Genomic DNA, 17,816 nt, shown 5'->3' with positions numbered 1-17,816 from the left:
GAAAATTCAAAGGGAAAGCTGATTTTTTTTTAATTATTAAAAAAAAAAAAAAAGTAAAGGAAAATTCAAAGGGAAAGCTGATTTTTTTTTAATTATTAAAAAAAAAAAAAAAGTAAAGGAAAATTCAAAGGGAAAGCTGATTTTTTTTTAATTATTAAAAAAAAAAAAAAAAGTAGAGGTAAACTCAAAGTGAAAGCTGATTCTTTTTTAATGATTAGAGAAAGAGAAAGTTATCTTTTTCTCACTGTATAGAAAGGAGGAACAAAGAGATTGTCTCTTTGATTCTGGCAAATACTTTGTGACTACAGGAAGAATAAAGCAGAGTGCAGAGTCTGAAAGAAAGTGGGTTCTTAAGGCAAACTAAACTGTGAGCAGTGTGGCCTGAGATGTCATCTCTCTCTCCAGAATTGATCATTGTTTCCATGGCAGGGCAGCCATAGATATAGATGATTCAAGTCTCCAAGAAGACAACTTACTGCAGAGGATACAACTGACTGACAGCCCCAGGTATCATCCCTTTGGAACCATGAGGCCATTCATCTCAGGTTGCTATCAACCTGTGACAGAGAATGATGAACGTCTTGTACAAGACAGGACTCTTTCAAAGGCAATCTCAGCTTGAGGACACCCCACTGGCTTGTCTGAAACTCTCTCAAGCTGTACTGTAATCTAGACTTTTCTGATCCAATCTTTCTTTCCCTCTCTCCTCCCACAGGGGTCAGACCTGCGTTGTGTATGAAGGCTCTCCCTGTCTGCTTGCTCTTTGTCCCTTTATCTTCCATGCAAGTTTTCTCATAATAAATCTTCTGCATATCTAATCTTGTCTTGGCATCTGCTTCTTGGAAGACCTGAACTAATAAAGAAGGATTTTCTATCATTTTGACCAAAGCACTGCACTTTAAGTAGAATATATAGACTCGACTGCCACAATGAAAACTTAGCTAGAAGTTTTTTTCTTAATCAATTAGTATCCAATTCTAAGAAGATGTGGCAGTTCAAGGTATCAGGGATCTAGGCTGTTTGTATTTGTAGATCTGCCATTCCCAATATGTGGTCTGTGAACAGATCTCTGGAATGATACATCCAGTTCCTGCCACCATCTATGCATTCCAGCCAGCAAGCTAGGAGTAGAGATGGGGAAACAGAGAGGTATGACCCTTCCTTTTACCAGCGTGATTCCAATTTGCACTTATCACTTTAATTTAGTTCACATGGCCACATCTGTGATGGAAGCTAAGAAAGGCAGTCTTCAGCAGCATGGTCATGTCACCAACTGAAACTCTACTACCAACTGAAGTAGTGAAGAATGGACTTTAGAAAATGACTACTCGTAGTCTCTACAATTACGTTGTCACTTCAGAACAAGTCAAAATAGTTTACCAGAGAGACTAACAGGTTTTGACTGAAGGTTATTCAAAGGCTTCAACAAAAAATTAAAAGTCAAATTGAGAAATTTGATTAAATCTGCTGTTAATTTAAAAAAAATGCAATTTAGGGATATGCACTCTTTTCTACCACCACACAGCCTTCACACTAAGCTAATAGCTGTTAAGAATACAGTGAGATTTTGTCATGATCAGAATCATGCACGCTCATACTGAAAATGTAAATCAACTTTTCCCTGAGATAATTACTTAGTCTCCACAAAGCACTCAACCACAAAATTAGGAGCCACCAATAACTCATGGACCACACTTCGCGAAACACTGGTATAATTATTATTTCAATTATAGAAATACATATTTTAAAAGAGGGAGAAAAGAAGAAGAAAGAGAAATGTTCAGTGTCTTTAAATGAAAAGTTAGTAAGTACCTGGAATTGACATCTCCATGGCCTAGCTGCCCATGTTGCCCATAGCCAAATGTGTACACATCTCCGTTCTCCATCAAAACCACTGAAACCAAATACATGGATTTATTAGTATCTTTATAGGCCAAAAAATGCACAGTTTTTTTATAATATACACTTGAAAACGCTTTGAATATTATTTAATGAAATCAGCATTTAATAACCATACTAGTTCAGTTCAGATCAACAGTAAAATCTTCATAATGAGTAAATACATACACCATATTGTTCTCTTCTATTTATAATTACAGGTAACAAAAGGGCTGGAACTCTATACACTTATGTACAACATCAATGAAATGGCAGAATCTTAATGTCTGTCAATGGCTTATCAAATAGGATAACATATTTAATCTCAAAGAAGAAATTCAACTTGTTTTTATAAAGTTGAGTAATATAATGTAAGCTCTATAACCCGTGTCATTAATTTACTAGGAATTTAATTATTTCTTACATTTTAAGAAAATAAATATGTTAATGCACATTTCTCATTGAAGCATAACACAGTATGGGAACATTTTAAAAACTGCAGCATTTGGGTTGGTTCCATGTCTTAGCAACCGTGAATAATGCTGCAATGAAAACAGTTGTGTAAGTGCTTTTCCAACGAGTGCTCTCCTGTCCTCTGGGTAGATAGCCAGGAGTGGAATTGCTGGATCATATGGTAGATCTATTTGAAGGTCTTTGAGGAACCTCAACTAGGCTGGACTGAGGTATATATCACGCTGGGTAAAGTCTCTTCATAATCTAAATGAGGTATAGCGATTTAATGTATAATAATATAAAATTTTAAAAATTTATCAGGAAAAAAACTGCAGCATTTTAGAGCTGAAAGAGATTTTAAAGATTATTTCAACTACAGAAATCTGTTGAAACTGAATTGTAAAATAATTCCATCAGAAGACAGACTAGAAATTAAATCTGTGGACAAGTAGGTGTTCTACCATGCCACAGTTTTAAAACTATGACCCTATAGTTAAAGACTGAGATACTATAGCTTTTAATACACAGTTTATAGACTATGATCATCAAAATGAAACAAGTAAGTTATTTAGCACAATTGTAAAAATGTAATTATACCCTAAAGTTCCAGCTGCTACCTGAATGGTGAAATCCACAGCTGACTTGTACTGCCCGGAGCTCACAGTCGAACCGCACAGAGCCTGGAGGATATGTTGTGATTTTGCTTGCATCCTTTTCTCCTCTTTCTCCACTTCCATCTGTAAATGTTATAATTTGTAATTAAGCCATTATTCATCTTCAAAATAAAATTTTAAATCAGTTTACTATGGAGAACAAGAGAAAAATGTTAAAAGGAAGAAGCGAGAAGAATCTGCAGCTGTTAGAAGTGAGAGATCAAGAATCTACCTGCAAAGAAGCAATTTAGAATAGAAATAGTGTATACTTATATTTGCAAGTATACTAAATCAATAAAAACAGAAATAAGATCTGGTTATGGAGAAAACCTATTAAGCTAACCAGTTATGTCATGAAAATGGGTCAATAAGTTATAGAAATAACATTTTAGATGTAATAGTTTATATGGAAATTTAGTTTGCATAAAACAATAACTGCATGCAAAATCATCTAATGATTATATTAAATTTAATGACATTAGTACTAGCCATTTTTTAAAACTTCCTAGTTGACTCACAAGTGACTTAAATTTCCCAAAGAGGCTCAAAGAAAGGCTATTCTGTCTTCTGGCATTTCTCAACCCAACTGAGCTTTTAAAGATGTATAAAAACCAAAGAGCTCTTTATTCATATGGTAGTTAAATGGCCTATTCATACTCTTCTTGCCTGTCTCATATAACTTCTCCACTGTTGTGATTTATGGTCTTTTCTTGCCCCCAACCACTACCCTCAACCAAATCTTCTTTCTGCTTTCATCCCTTCTTTCCTTCTTCTGTGTTTTTATACTTTTCTTCATTAAGATTGCTTTAGGCCTTCTCTCTACCTTGGTTTCTACATTTCGCTTTTCCAACGTTTTAATCTTAGCATTAAATAACACATTCCAGAATGTAAATCTTTAGTTTAGAATGTGTAAATGAGGTAACTTACTTTTCCTAAACAAAAGCTATATACATCACTAAAATATGATTGTTACATAATCAAGATTCAAATTCTATGCACAGAGGTTTGGAAGGAATTCTAAAAGGTCAACTAGTCTAATCCACTCTCTTGTAGTATGACAATGTTAAACAATTGTGAAAAATATGCCATACATATATGAACATATATTAATAGCCACACACTTTATATTCTGTATTTTCATTGACAAAATGTAGAATGCTAAGTAGACAAATTATTTTATGTTTCCTTTGTCTTTTCTATTTAACTTTTATATATACTAGAAAGACAAAATAACCTAAAGTATGCTTCCCTTTCTATATTCACTATCACTTCTAAAAGATTTAAAGTCTTCATAACACTAGGACAGTAAAACCTCACTAATTCGGAATAACAAGGACCATGTGACTTACTAAAGAAGTCTTAATTATAAAACACTTAAGTAAAAATTCAGTTTTGTTACCTTTAAGAAATATAGATTACAGATAAAACTAAATACTACAATAAATAAAATGTGGTTACCTACATTATATTTAAAAATAGGCCAATATTACATAAAAATATACCAAAAACATAAAAGTCCTTTAACATACAAGAATTAACTGCTTGACCCAGAGGCTGAAGGCACGTTGAAGGAATCCTTCATTTCTTGAGCCCTTGGTTTGAAAAGCTAGTGATTTTAGACAGGTTTCCCCTTATAAGTCTGACCCTGAAAATTCAGAGATAGAAATTATTTTGAATTTTTTATTCAAAAAAGGTTACAAGTACCGCATCTGAAGTATCATAAATTCTGAATTAGTGAGAGGTTTTACTATAATAGAATAATGTGATTCCTCTTCTGCCAAATTACCTAATGGGGGTTTGCCAAATTAAATCAAAGACTGGATAAGCTAATAAAATATCATAACATTTAGTTTCACTCTACTCAAAATGAAATACATTCTACCTCAAAGCCTCATCCTGAATAGACAGTAGAATGGTTAAATATAAACAAGAGCCTACACAAAAAGGAATCTGTATCTTCTAAGGACTATTTGAACAAGATGCCAGATATGAGGATATTTTACAGCTTTCTCTCAATTGGTACAAGTATCTAATTATAAAAACCAAATCAGAGGCCAGTCCCATGGTGTAGTGGTTAAGTGAGCCAGATCCCACATGGCTAACCACAGTCTGAATCCTGGTCCCAAGTGCTAGAAAACCATGCTGGGCATATATACATGCATCTCCAAAATCCTGACAAGATGAAGAAATGGAAGAGAAGGGATTATGAAGTGATCACAACCCATTTGAAAATGCTTTTTTCCTCTCCTCCCTGTCTGTCTCTAGAGAATGCATGAGTGTTCTGGTAATTAAAAATTGGGATAGAGAGCATCCCTTGGCTTGATAGTTAAGAGAGCTGTATTCCATATGGCTTACTGTCTGGTTCAAGTCCTGGACTTGACAGCTTGAAAAACATGTCGGCCACATTTGTATACATGCTCAAAATCCTGAAAGGAGGGTGACATGGAAAAGGGACTGCACTGTGACCACATCCCATAGGGTGTTATCTCCCTCTCCCGTTCTCTCTGTTTCTGTTTCCCTCTGGCAAGCTCATATGGCCTCTGGGAAATTAAAACAAAAACAAAACAAATCTGATTTAATAACTAAGCATTTAAAGTATCCATCCGCTTTCTATAAATGATGTCTAGTTAAAAGCTTTTTACCTTTGAGTTTAGCATTTGATCCTGTCCCTTGTGTCGGAGATTAATAGAAATCCCACAATAGAGACATAGTATCAGGGAAGGAGGAAATAAAATGCTAGTAATTTACTTATAAAACCATAATAATTAAAAGAATAACTAAAAGAGCAGTAGCTGTAATTTAGAGGTCAAAATAATACTACAAATGTTTTCTTCAAAAATCACAGATAACCTGTATCTATATAAGGCAAATTTACAATTATTGTAGATGGTGAAAATATGACCAAAAAAAATGAGATGAGATTCTTCATCATTATCAGCAACAATGGCAGAATTTTAAAAATATGTATGTGAGGCTAGCTCCGTAATCTAGTGGTTAAGGGAGCCAACCACAATTTGAATACCAGTCCAACAGCTTGAAAAACACACGTGTGTGTGTCCAAAACCTTAACAGAATGGAGAAAAGAAAAAAAGACTGAAGCTTAATCATGCCCTATTTGAGGGTGCTTCTACACACTCCACACCCTTTTCTGATTCTCTCTGGTGAGCACATGCATCAACTGACGAGAAATTGTGTATATATACACACACACACACACACACACACACACACACACACACATTTTTCCCTCTGTATCTGATGTAAAAAATTCAAATACAATTTCAATAATTTAGAAATTTGTAAGAGGGCTGACTCCGTGGCAGAGCAATAATGCACTGCTCAGGTGAAGCTGAATCGCACATGCTAACTTCAGTTCAAATCCCGGCTGGGTCAGTCTGAAACACACAGGGCTCACACATGAGTTACCAAGATTTAATGAGCTGTAGGAAGGGAAACATGGGGGGACTCCTCTCTTTTTCTTCCTCTCTCTCTTTCTCACTGATGTGTACATATGCACACGCTGTCATGTAGAAAGAAAAAAACATAAAGCTTTCAGAGAAAAATGGTACTTAATAGTCAAAAATTTAGTGTAAATTGAAGAATCAATAAGCAGAATCCAGCAAGATTAATTCTGCTAAAACTCATTATTCAGCAAAATGTTAATGAGAATCAATAAGACAACTTCAGACTTGTGGGAAAAACATGTCTGAATAATCTTATAACTAGCCACTTAAGTGTGAGCATATCTGTATTTTTCCTAATACAAATACATTCAAATGTATGTGTACAAGTATCATGTGGTACTAGTTATATAGTTTTAGCAGGTATGTACTTAAAATAGTTTGTGTATATAAAGATGAAATACTTCTATTTGTATACACACAGAGAAAAGAGGATTATATAGCTAAGGGACCTACATTCTCAATTATTATTTAAATCTACACTTTTTGGGTTATCTTATAGTCACACATACCACCCAAACTATCACAGAACACACTTAGGTATTCTGAACAAAATCCTTAAAATGAAATGATAGGAGCTGTGGCAACTGCAATTCACTATGTACTTGCTCTAGGCTAACCACTGTAAAATTTAAATAGCACAATGGATAAGCACTTGTGGGTACGGAACCTTATGAACTTGGCCTGGGGTCCTGGCTCTACCATTTGCTAGTGCATGACAATTGGACACTGGATCTCAGCTTGCCCATCTATCTTATGGCAACGGCCATAACTCCCAGGTTTATATGAGGATTAACAGAAATAATACAGGAAAAGTGCTCAATTATTCAGTATTTTTGCTTTTATTTTTTAAAAGTCAACCCAGCAATCAGATGATACAGACTGTTTTTCCACTTCTCAGATGAGAAAACTATGGCTCAATGACTAAGTTATTTAACTACATTTTTTGTTGGGTTAAGTTACAGGCTCAAAGTCATAAATGGTAAAGCAAATTCGGAGTATGATCCTAAGTAAGGCTCATGTATTTTACTACCATCAGGTGGTTGTCATCTTAAATCTTCCAAAAAATAACTATCAATTTAACAAATATCAATTTTTTTAAAGAAATTTTGTGTGTGCTCACCGGAGAGACAGAGAGACAGAAAGAGAGAAATCACCCCCCAGGAGGGATTGCCACACTGCAATCCCTTCTCCTCCATTGTCCCCTTGGGATCTTAGGCATGCATGCACATGTGCCTGGTATGAGTTTTAAGTCACCAGGTCTGGGCCTCAAACTGTGGTCAACTACATGGGAGTCCAGAGACGTAACCATTATGCCATCTATTGGTTCCCAAATCTCAAATTTTAACCTTTAACATTAATCTAAAAGGCAAAAAGTTCAATACAGAACTGTCCTATAGCATGGGGTTAAGTTTTGTACATTGGGAACTGGATCCTACACGGCTTTCTGCAATCTGAATCCTGGCCTCAGTGGTTAGAAAAACCACAGCATGCATAACCAGGATCTTGACAGAAAAAAAAAAATAGAGATAAAAGGACTGTGACATGGTTATGCACTGTTGGGGAGTGTACTCACTGTGGTCAACTACATGGGAGTCCAGAGACGTAACCATTATGCCATCTATTGGTTCCCAAATCTCAAATTTTAACCTTTAACATTAATCTAAAAGGCAAAAAGTTCAATACAGAACTGTCCTATAGCATGGGGTTAAGTTTTGTACATTGGGAACTGGATCCTACACGGCTTTCTGCAATCTGAATCCTGGCCTCAGTGGTTAGAAAAACCACAGCATGCATAACCAGGATCTTGACAGAAAAAAAAAAATAGAGATAAAAGGACTGTGACATGGTTATGCACTGTTGGGGAGTGTACTCGCTCACTCTTGCTCTCGCTCTCTCTCTCTCTCTGAGAACACATGTGCTCTCTGGCCAAAAAAAAAAAAAAAAAAAAATTCAGTTCAAAGACTTAAAGCTAACATTCATGGAAGGGTTCTATGAACAAAGATTAGATATACGTATTCAGGTGTGTGTGTGTGTATGTGTATGTAAATATATGTATATATCTTAATTTAATCTTCATAAAAACACAATCAGATAGGAATTATCATTATTTTCATTGGGTTGTTGGGAAAGTCACAATATATTTTTTTTCTGTTTTCCTATGCAAAAATACATCATGACTTTTCTAATGACCCAATAAAATATGAAAACTGAATTCAAAAGAGATTAAGGAAGTTAAACCCAGCCATCTGGCTTGAGAAAATGACAAATTTAGGATCAATACTAAGGCCTAGTTCCAAAGACTGCAATATTTCAATTATACCACATCATTTCCAAACAGAAAATAGGTGTAAAATACACTGAGTTTTTTTTTTAATCAGCATGCCTTTAGAGTTCCACACTGGTCACTTTAAAATAGATTTCAAGATAATATAGATGTTCCTAGTTATAATATACTATAATAAAAATCTTTTTCTATGTAAGTCACTAGAATAGTTCAAACAAGTATTAAACCAATGATCTGTTTGAAATATATTTATGGTCAAATTTTAGGATAACTTACTATATGTTACATGAAATTCTACTTACTGATTCAGCCTTACATGCTCTGTTCTGTCTCTAGTCAAAATCAGCCTGTATCAGGAGGTTGCCATGATCTTCTCTGAATTGTCTCCAATCAGCCAGAACTTTACGTTATGAAGCTCACTCTTATTAATAAGTCCACAGATCTTACTCTCTGTATACTTCCATAAAAGTCACAGTCTAGGAAATTTTAACTATTATCATCCTATAATTTGTACTTCCAACACAATTAAATACAAGATAGTAATTAATACAGTGAACTTCTCAGTAGATAATCAAGAAGACAAACAGGGTAAGAAAAAGAGAAAATTATATATAGAAAAAATATTTATGTAATATGTAATAAAAGCACTGAATGGGGATTTGATTAATGATAGAATAATGAATTCAGTAAAATGTTAGTTGGACTTAGTGAGTGGTATAATCTTTACAAAAAAATTAAGCACCATATGACAAATTATTATTTACATTATAAATTATTTTGGTGAATAAAGAGATGAAAATCACTCTATGAAATTATAAAATCCAATAAAAACTGATCTTTCACTGCAATTCTACAACGAGGTTGCCACAACGACATAGTCTTCTTATAAAGTAACTCTGTGGCAGACAAAATTGAATTAAGTCTAGCTGCTGTTGAATAATTTCTAGAGCTAATCATTACACAACATGGAAAAGTTTGCTTTAAATTTGTAAACTTTAAAATTTTTTTCTTTTTTTTTTTTGGAGAGATTTTTGCTCTAAGGCGCATGCGCTTGCCAGAAAGACAGAGAAAGACAGAGAGACAGAAAGTGAGAAATCATCTCCCAGCGGGGATGGTCAAGACACAATCCCTTCTCCTCCATTTTCCTCTTGGGATCTTGGGCACGTGCGCACACGCGCCCGGCGTGAGTTTAAGCCACTGAATCCAGGACTCGAACCACAGTCGACTACATGGGAGTCCAGTGACATAGCCATTATGCTAACTGCTGGTCCCAACTTTGAAAAATTTTTTTAATGTCCTGGTCCTCCTGCTTCAGCCTCCTGAGTAACTGGGACTAGCGGTGTATCCCACCACCTCTGGCTCTTTCAGACAGGATTTTGCTGTGTCACTGTGCTAGCTAGCTGTGAGATCCCATGTGGCTTCAGCCTACCAAGTGGTAACATCAACCAGTGTGCGCTATTACGCTGAGCCAACTTGTAACTTTGGTCTTCAGATAACATCTCATTTAGAATTCTGGAAGAAAGAAAGGTGACTATCTATAAGATACTGACATGGAGCTTATACTAAAAAAGTTTTCAACTGTTTCATAAAATGTAAATATTTAATCCCAGGCAAAGTTTTGGGGAAAACTCCATTTTCATATAATTGGGGAGGAAAAAAGACATGGAGAGAATCTATTCTAATAGTGGCACAGCAATAATCATAAGAGATCAAAAATTCTAGAAACGACTAAAATAATTTACATAGCATACCCCAAATATTGTTCCTCAGTTATTTATTTGTGGCAGTGTTAAAGAATTCAGTAAATAACGCAATCACATCTCTTACTATGGTTAATTACATTGATTTAAAATCCTCAGTTTTTATTTCTGCAGAACTGATCTAGAATTGTGCTGTATTTGTGCTTTTACTAAAAACAGGGATGTTGTCTGTTTTATATGTTTACTTTGAGCAGCATACTGATAGAGGCAAAAAAAATGATGATGTTTATACTAAATTGTATGGGAAAGCTTTTGAAGAACTAAACTATAATAGCTTTGTAGCAAAGGAAAAATAAGGTACAAACAATACAATAATTTATATTTAAAAAAATGATTTTAAAGCTTCCTACTCTATTTTGCAGGGCTTAACTTAGGCATTTAAAAAAATGGCAACTGTGAGACCAGCAGATGGTGTAAATGGTTACATTTCTGGACTCCCACATAGTTGACCCCAGTTCGAGTCCTGGACCTGGTGGCTTGAATCTCATGCCAGGAGTGTGTGCATGCAAGCCCGAAATCCCAAGAAGAGAATGGAGAAGGAACTGAGGCAATGGCCATCTCCCCTGGAGGGTGATTTCCTGCTTTCTGACTCTGTCTATCTGGTGAACACATGTGTCAATAGCAAAAATCTCTCTCAAAAAAAAAAGAAAAAAGAAAAAACAAAATGGCAACTGTAAATTGTACTGACCAATGAAGAGCCCCTGGTTCATGTGCAAGGATTCAAGGCAAAATTTACATATACATTTATAAATTTTCTGCATTAAATTCTTTCCTGATCTTAGCTGACCCACAATTTACAGTTTAAAAGAAAATAGGCATGCTTTGGGAATGTTTTCATTAACTAGAACTCTGTGATCAAGACTAAAACAGAAACACATTCCTAGTAGATTCCTAGTATCTCACAGAACTTGTTAGACTCTGCCCCTGAGGACTAGAGCATATACACTATGCATGACTCATGATGATCTTATACCTATTTAGACTAAAACTATCAAATATTTGCATATCATGTAATATATGTGTGTGTATATATGTCTGTGTATCAACTATAATATTAAAACTGGGAAAACGTACTGGCAGTCTTAATGTACTGCCATACTATATGCTGAATTTAGTAATGTTGTGAATTCTAAAGCATATAAACAGCATTCAAAAGAAAGGACTGGAAAATATGGTATCACAATTATCTAAGAGCAGATAAAAAAGTATAAAAAATAGAAAGCAATGATTATTTTCTCACCTTCTCTTTTATGAAATTTGAAAAGAAATGGAAAAGAAAAAGATACACTATAAACCACCTTCTCCATTAAAGTTAACAAAGAAAAAAAGATGAAACAAGCAGCATGACAGTCCCCCACGAACAGTAACACTCAGCATGTTCTTTCTCCTCAGGCTATACCATAATGATAGAAGCAAAGTAGAAGAGTCAGGTTTGTGCATTTTCCCAGAGACAAATTCAAATGAGTGGAAGAAACTGGGAAAGTATCCCGCCTAGTTGAGAAGGAAGACCAAATACCTTTGTGCTTGTCCCGTTTATGCTTTAGCTGTGCTGGATGGGATCTGAGTCTGGCTAGAGCCTGTTCTCGATGGTTCATAAAAATAGGACCAGCAAATACAAGGGGGCCTGAGGAGAAACATTTCGTATGTGCATAGAAAAGCTCATAAAATGAAAACACGATAATGAACAAAAATAATTCAAACTAAAAAAAGGCATGAAAATTTGCTCTTAACTGTCTGGAAATTATACTTTTCTCCCACATCCCCAACTCTAATCTATCTTGAATCATATTATTTACTATTCCACCCAGAATTTAATACCGTACATATATTTTATGAAGTACAAATCCTATCGGTTATGATATTATTGGGCTGTTACTATTAATCTCACATGGATAGTCAAGAAGTTAAATCAAAATGAATCAAATTATCTTATATTTTTAATTATCACATACATTTAACCTCAGTAAACCATATATATTCATTGAAAATAAGTATCTTTTCTACTGAAATAGCAAAAACCAACTAATTTTAAATTAATCATTAAATTTTAACAAGGCCTTCTAGAATTCCTTACAATTATTTTTATTGACATAATAATCATACATATTTATTGAGTATAGTACATTAATATATTGTATAATGACCAAATTAGAGTTATTAGTATAGCCATCAGCTCAAATATTTATCATTACTCTGTTTTGGGAATATTTAAAAATCTCTCTTCTAGCTATCTTGAAGTGTACAATAAAAGCATTAGCTACAGTAACTCTACTGTGCTGTATCTTTCAGACTTAATATCTATATCAATCTTACTATAAAATCAAGAATAAATTGTTATTGACTTTATAATATATAATAGAGGTTAAGAACACCAGATGATGAAAAACAAAACAAAATTTAAAAAATTCTGTAATCTGCTGTGTAAGAATAAGAGTTTGTGTATTCTGGGGTTTATATAAGTGAAAAGGGGCATTTAACCCAATTAACAATCTAGGAACATAAGTCATCTTTTATTGAATCATTTCTTTCTGAAGCACCATGATAGACATAACCATACACACATAAATACATACAAAGATCATTGTTATTTCCATTTATATAGTACTTAAGGAAATTATCTAATCTACTAATTTGAACAAAATTTAAAAATTGCTTTTCACTATTAACATTTAGCTTCAAAAGGCAAAAAATTTGTTATAAATTTAAGTTTTCATTTTTTTCTTATATGACAGAATTAGTTTCCTTGAGTTTTAGTAACATCAAAAATGTCTTCAAATTTGAACACTAAATTTCAGTTAAGTTACCAGTATTTGAAAAGGGAATTATGACAGTATACAAGCACCACACATTTTTAATTAATTATTTCATGATTCTCCACTGGTCTTCAGTTTAATTAATATTTCTTATGACAGGACAAATTGAAACTACTGCCATGGGATAAAATCTGACAAAGATCAAATTAAATACCAAAGTAGCCTTAATTAAACACACAAAAAATGGGTAGAGTAAATGTTTCAATTATGTTTACAGATATAGAGAAAAATGCAAGCAACACCAATTCTATATTTAAAAAAAAGAATATATATTTTGATTACTATACCTAGAAACATGCTAACTTAGTGTTAATAAAAAACTCAATATTAATTTCTAGTAACCCAATACTAATTACTATCAAACTAAGATGATATAAATTGAACATTTAAAATTGTAATAAAATTAATATATTTAAAATATGAAAAAAAAAAATTATTTCTTCAACATGCATTATTTTTCCACTGACTTACTGAAGCAGATAATCTCCAACCTGTCAAGATTTGGGGCATGTAGACATACGTACACATGTACCTAGTGTGTTTTTTCAAGCCACCAGTGCCAAGATTTGAATTATTATATTTCTTTTTCTCTGAATTACCCCTTCTTATCCATTGCTTATGTTTTTTATTTGATTCTTTGTCTTGGTCACTATTTTAAGACAATTTTTATATGTTTAGAATCCTTTTTCTATCATTTAAGTAGCATACATTTCCCCATTATGTCTTTGTTCACGGTGTTTTTGGCAATATAAACATTTTATATAAAAAAATAGGTTTTTATTGTTATACGATTACAGTTATCTTTCTGTATGCACTTGAGTTACAGTTATAAATGTATTCTGTGTATGTAGGTTACAGAGGGGTTCACTCATGTTCCCTTCTAATACCTGTGTGTGTTCATTAAAAAAATTAAATTAGATGTCTAAAAAAATTACCCTAAAAAAGTGCTTTCCATAGAGAAAGATAGCAAATGAACAATAGAGAGGCAGGACATTAGTGAGAAACAGATATGGCTTATTAACTGTTGATGATGACATGTATAGTATTCTCAACTGGATTGGTCTGAGAAGTACTTCATGATGGGCAAGGTATTTTTACAAGCAAAATGAGAAATAGCAATTGACTGTTTTAAAAAATAATTATAATAATAATAATAATGATTGGGGAAAACATAGAAAAGATATCGAATGTTGAAGCGGGGAGATTAATGTCTTTGTACTGACATGCATGCATGGCATTCCCTTTTGAAAAAGCAATGTAATACACTGTAAAGTTATATGAAATCCAATATAATATAAAGAAGATTATGATGATAATAAAAAAGAATAATACAAAAAAAAACAAACAAAACAAAAAAAAAGTGCTTTCCAACTACACAAAAGAATTGTAAACACTAAAATAAAATTAAGTTGTATTACTAATTTCTGATTTCTGTGGGCTGCTTAGGATATTTCTCACTAGAAAAAATATATTGCACCCATAATATTCATTAATAGCTTCTCACTAAAGTCAATATTTTCAGAATTTTTTGAAGCATAAATTTAGAATGTCCATGGACAATCATCCTAGAAATTAAAGCCTTCAGGCTCTAAAGTACTATTGTATTCAATGGATTAAAATAATTTTCTTTACAAGCAGTTCATTCATAAATGTACCACATATCCTTCATGTAGCAGGTGTCAGATGTCATGAACATAATGATAAAGGTACAGATCTCATTAGAACTCAGGCTACTAGAAAAGAAATAGGTCCTGGGAACATTTGGTAAATAAAACACAACTTCTGCCTTAAGAAACTCACAGTGTATTACGGGTGAAAGAGAATTTATACACAACTAAACAAATCACAACACGTTACAATGGCAGAAAGAAGCACACAGGAGTGACAGACAAAATCTCAAGGTGGGAAAGTAGGGATTTAGTTAGTTTAGGACTAGTCAGAGGAAAAATACAAGTGAGAGCTAATAAAGGAAGCAGCAAGTACTATAAAAGTCCAGAGATGTGAAAGGAAAAAAAAAAAAAAAAAGGGAAATTAGGAAGTAGAAATGAGCATAAGGAAGGACCAGCAGTTGTCATAATGGCTATGTCACTGGACTCCCATGTAGTTGATTGTGATCTGAGTTCCGGACCCGGTGGCTTAAACTCACGCCAGGCACGTGTGCATGCATGCCCAAGATCCCAAGGGGAGAATGGAGGAGAAGGGATTACAGCATGGCCATCTCCTCTGGGGGTGATTTCTCTCTTTCTGTCTCTCTGTCTCCCTCTGTCTTTCTGGCAAATGCATGCGCCCTGTCGCGAAAACCTCTTTAAAAAAATTTAAAAAGACAAAAAGAGCATAAGGAGATATGAAGTTGTAGAGACAAAAATGTGGAATTGATCCAAAAAATTCTGAATAGGCTTTTGCTTTTAAGTAGAGAAGTGCTGCTGTTCAGATCTTCATTTCAGAAGGAACATTTTGGAAAGAAGGTAGATAATAACATAGAATATGATTTGACCAATTAAAATGCATTTTGCTCTAATTCAGGCAAAGAAGAGAAGTGTCTAAAGCTAAGGAAACAACAGTAGAATTCTGAAATGTAGACATACTCAAAAGTTATTTAAAAATTAAGAATGCTAACTAAAATAAATGACATAAAAGAGTAACTAATGTAAATAACACTCTTATACATTAATCTTGACAGCATACATTTCTGTAACTTTTAAAAATCAATGCAAAGTATCATTAAAATTTAAAATATACACTCTCTCACCCAGATAGCCTATTCCTGGGAAGCTCTACAATATAAAAAAAAGTTCCTATACAAATCTTGAGTTTTAGAATGTTTATTATAAATAAACCCACAAAAATCTGAAAATAACCTGAATGATGACTGTGTAAATTGTGATATATTATAAAATGTTATATAGCTACTAAATAGAATGTAGTAGGTAACTATTTACTGATGCAGTGTATATTTACTATGTACTATAAAATGACGGAATCATGCTGCAAAAGTATGTTTATAATACAGTGCCACTTTTGTAAATACGTCTATATTTTCTATATGTAAATATGTCTACATATTTAGATATATGTTGATATCTGTACGTAATTATATTTTAGAGGAATAAGATATGAAAATATCCCTATTAGAATATATTAAGCTCATTCACTTGATGAGAATACAAGAAAAATATATCAGCAAAATATAAAACTGTATATGACAGTAAACAAATATTTCAAATAGAATTCAGTCAGTGATATTACCAGAAATATATAAAATTTGATTAGAAGATGATAATGAAATACAAATAGTAATTGAATTAAAGGATAGGCTTGTAGAAAACTTGACCTATATTCCTATATTACTTTAATATGATATTAGTAAATAAAGCACTAAAGTGTTTTTTGTGAAATAATATTTAGAAGAAAGAAACAGGACACAAATATATAACACAGTAAAAATTATGTAAAATAACTAAACAAAAAATGCATAAGAATTACAAGAAATTCTACCAAAATTATACAGTGGTTAGCTTTAACATGAAAAATTAAACTGATCTTTCTTTTATTTACTTATATTTCCTAAACACTTCAATGTACTATCTTAAAAAGAGATGTGTATGTGGCATTAGAATATCAGCTAATATTGGATTTGGTTTGTCAAATACAGAAAACTTAGTGATTTAGAAGCTTTAAAACTAATAGAAACATCAATTCAATCATACCTTGGAACTAGAGACTACTACATTAATTTTTATATTCTATTTGTACAATGAAAAACTCACTTTATTCTATCAAAATGCAATGTTTTATTCTGGAGAAACTGTTAGGATTTTTATGAATAACCGAAGTGTCTGGATTAGCTCCCAATGTTCTAAGAAAAGCAACTAAATCAAGGCCAGAGATGAAAAACAATCAAGCTTAAAGAGAACAGAAGTCTACTAAAAAGCCCATCACCACTACATCCTCCACCACCATCTGCAGCAGTAGCATCAAACTTTAACTTTTACTTAGGGGTTAGAACATACTAGGCGTGTTCAAGTATATCACTAATACATCTTAATTTCCTCAGTAAGGTAGGTACAGCAGTCATCCCTATTTTAAAGGAAAGGAAACTGAGATTCAAAGCCCAAGGATGTATACAGCTGGTATAAGTTAAGAAGCCAGGATCTGCTCCAGAGCATAACTTCAGAACCCGTGCCCTTAACTACCATGTCATATAGGTAGGCCAAACCATATAACCTAACATCTAAATGAGACTCTGCTGAGAGTAAAAGAGGGCACTACTAAGAAATATGCCAGCACAGCTATGGTAGTGCACAGTAGACACTGCTGCTTGGCAGGCTGTGGCCATATGGAAGGCCTGGATTCATTCTCGGCCCATCCTAAAGAGCTGAGCCCAGTGAAACACACCTGTAGTCCCAGCTACTCAGGAGGCTGGGCAGGAGGACTGTGACACAATGAAACCCTGCCCAAATCAGCACATGTGCTCCTGCACACACACCCCTAAAATCAAAAATATATATATA

The 17,816-nt window shown here is 33.5% G+C and overlaps 1 protein-coding gene across 1 annotated transcript in view; it reads right to left on the bottom strand.

The window, feature by feature from the left end:
* The window catches only part of MYCBP2 (MYC binding protein 2), a gene marked incomplete at its 5' end in the record, with an annotated part of 292,519 nt that overhangs the window by 183,523 nt on the left and 91,180 nt on the right, over positions 1-17,816 (bottom strand). The window contains 3 exon segments of the mRNA XM_027769695.1: positions 1,813-1,894; positions 2,949-3,068; positions 12,009-12,116. Coding sequence (XP_027625496.1) covers positions 1,813-1,894; positions 2,949-3,068; positions 12,009-12,116 — 310 coding nt within the window.

Source organism: Tupaia chinensis, unplaced genomic scaffold (genome assembly GCF_000334495.1).
Source record: "Tupaia chinensis unplaced genomic scaffold, TupChi_1.0 Scaffold000013_1, whole genome shotgun sequence".
NCBI lineage: Eukaryota > Metazoa > Chordata > Mammalia > Scandentia > Tupaiidae > Tupaia > Tupaia belangeri.
This window is presented reverse-complemented; position numbering and strand designations above follow the sequence as displayed.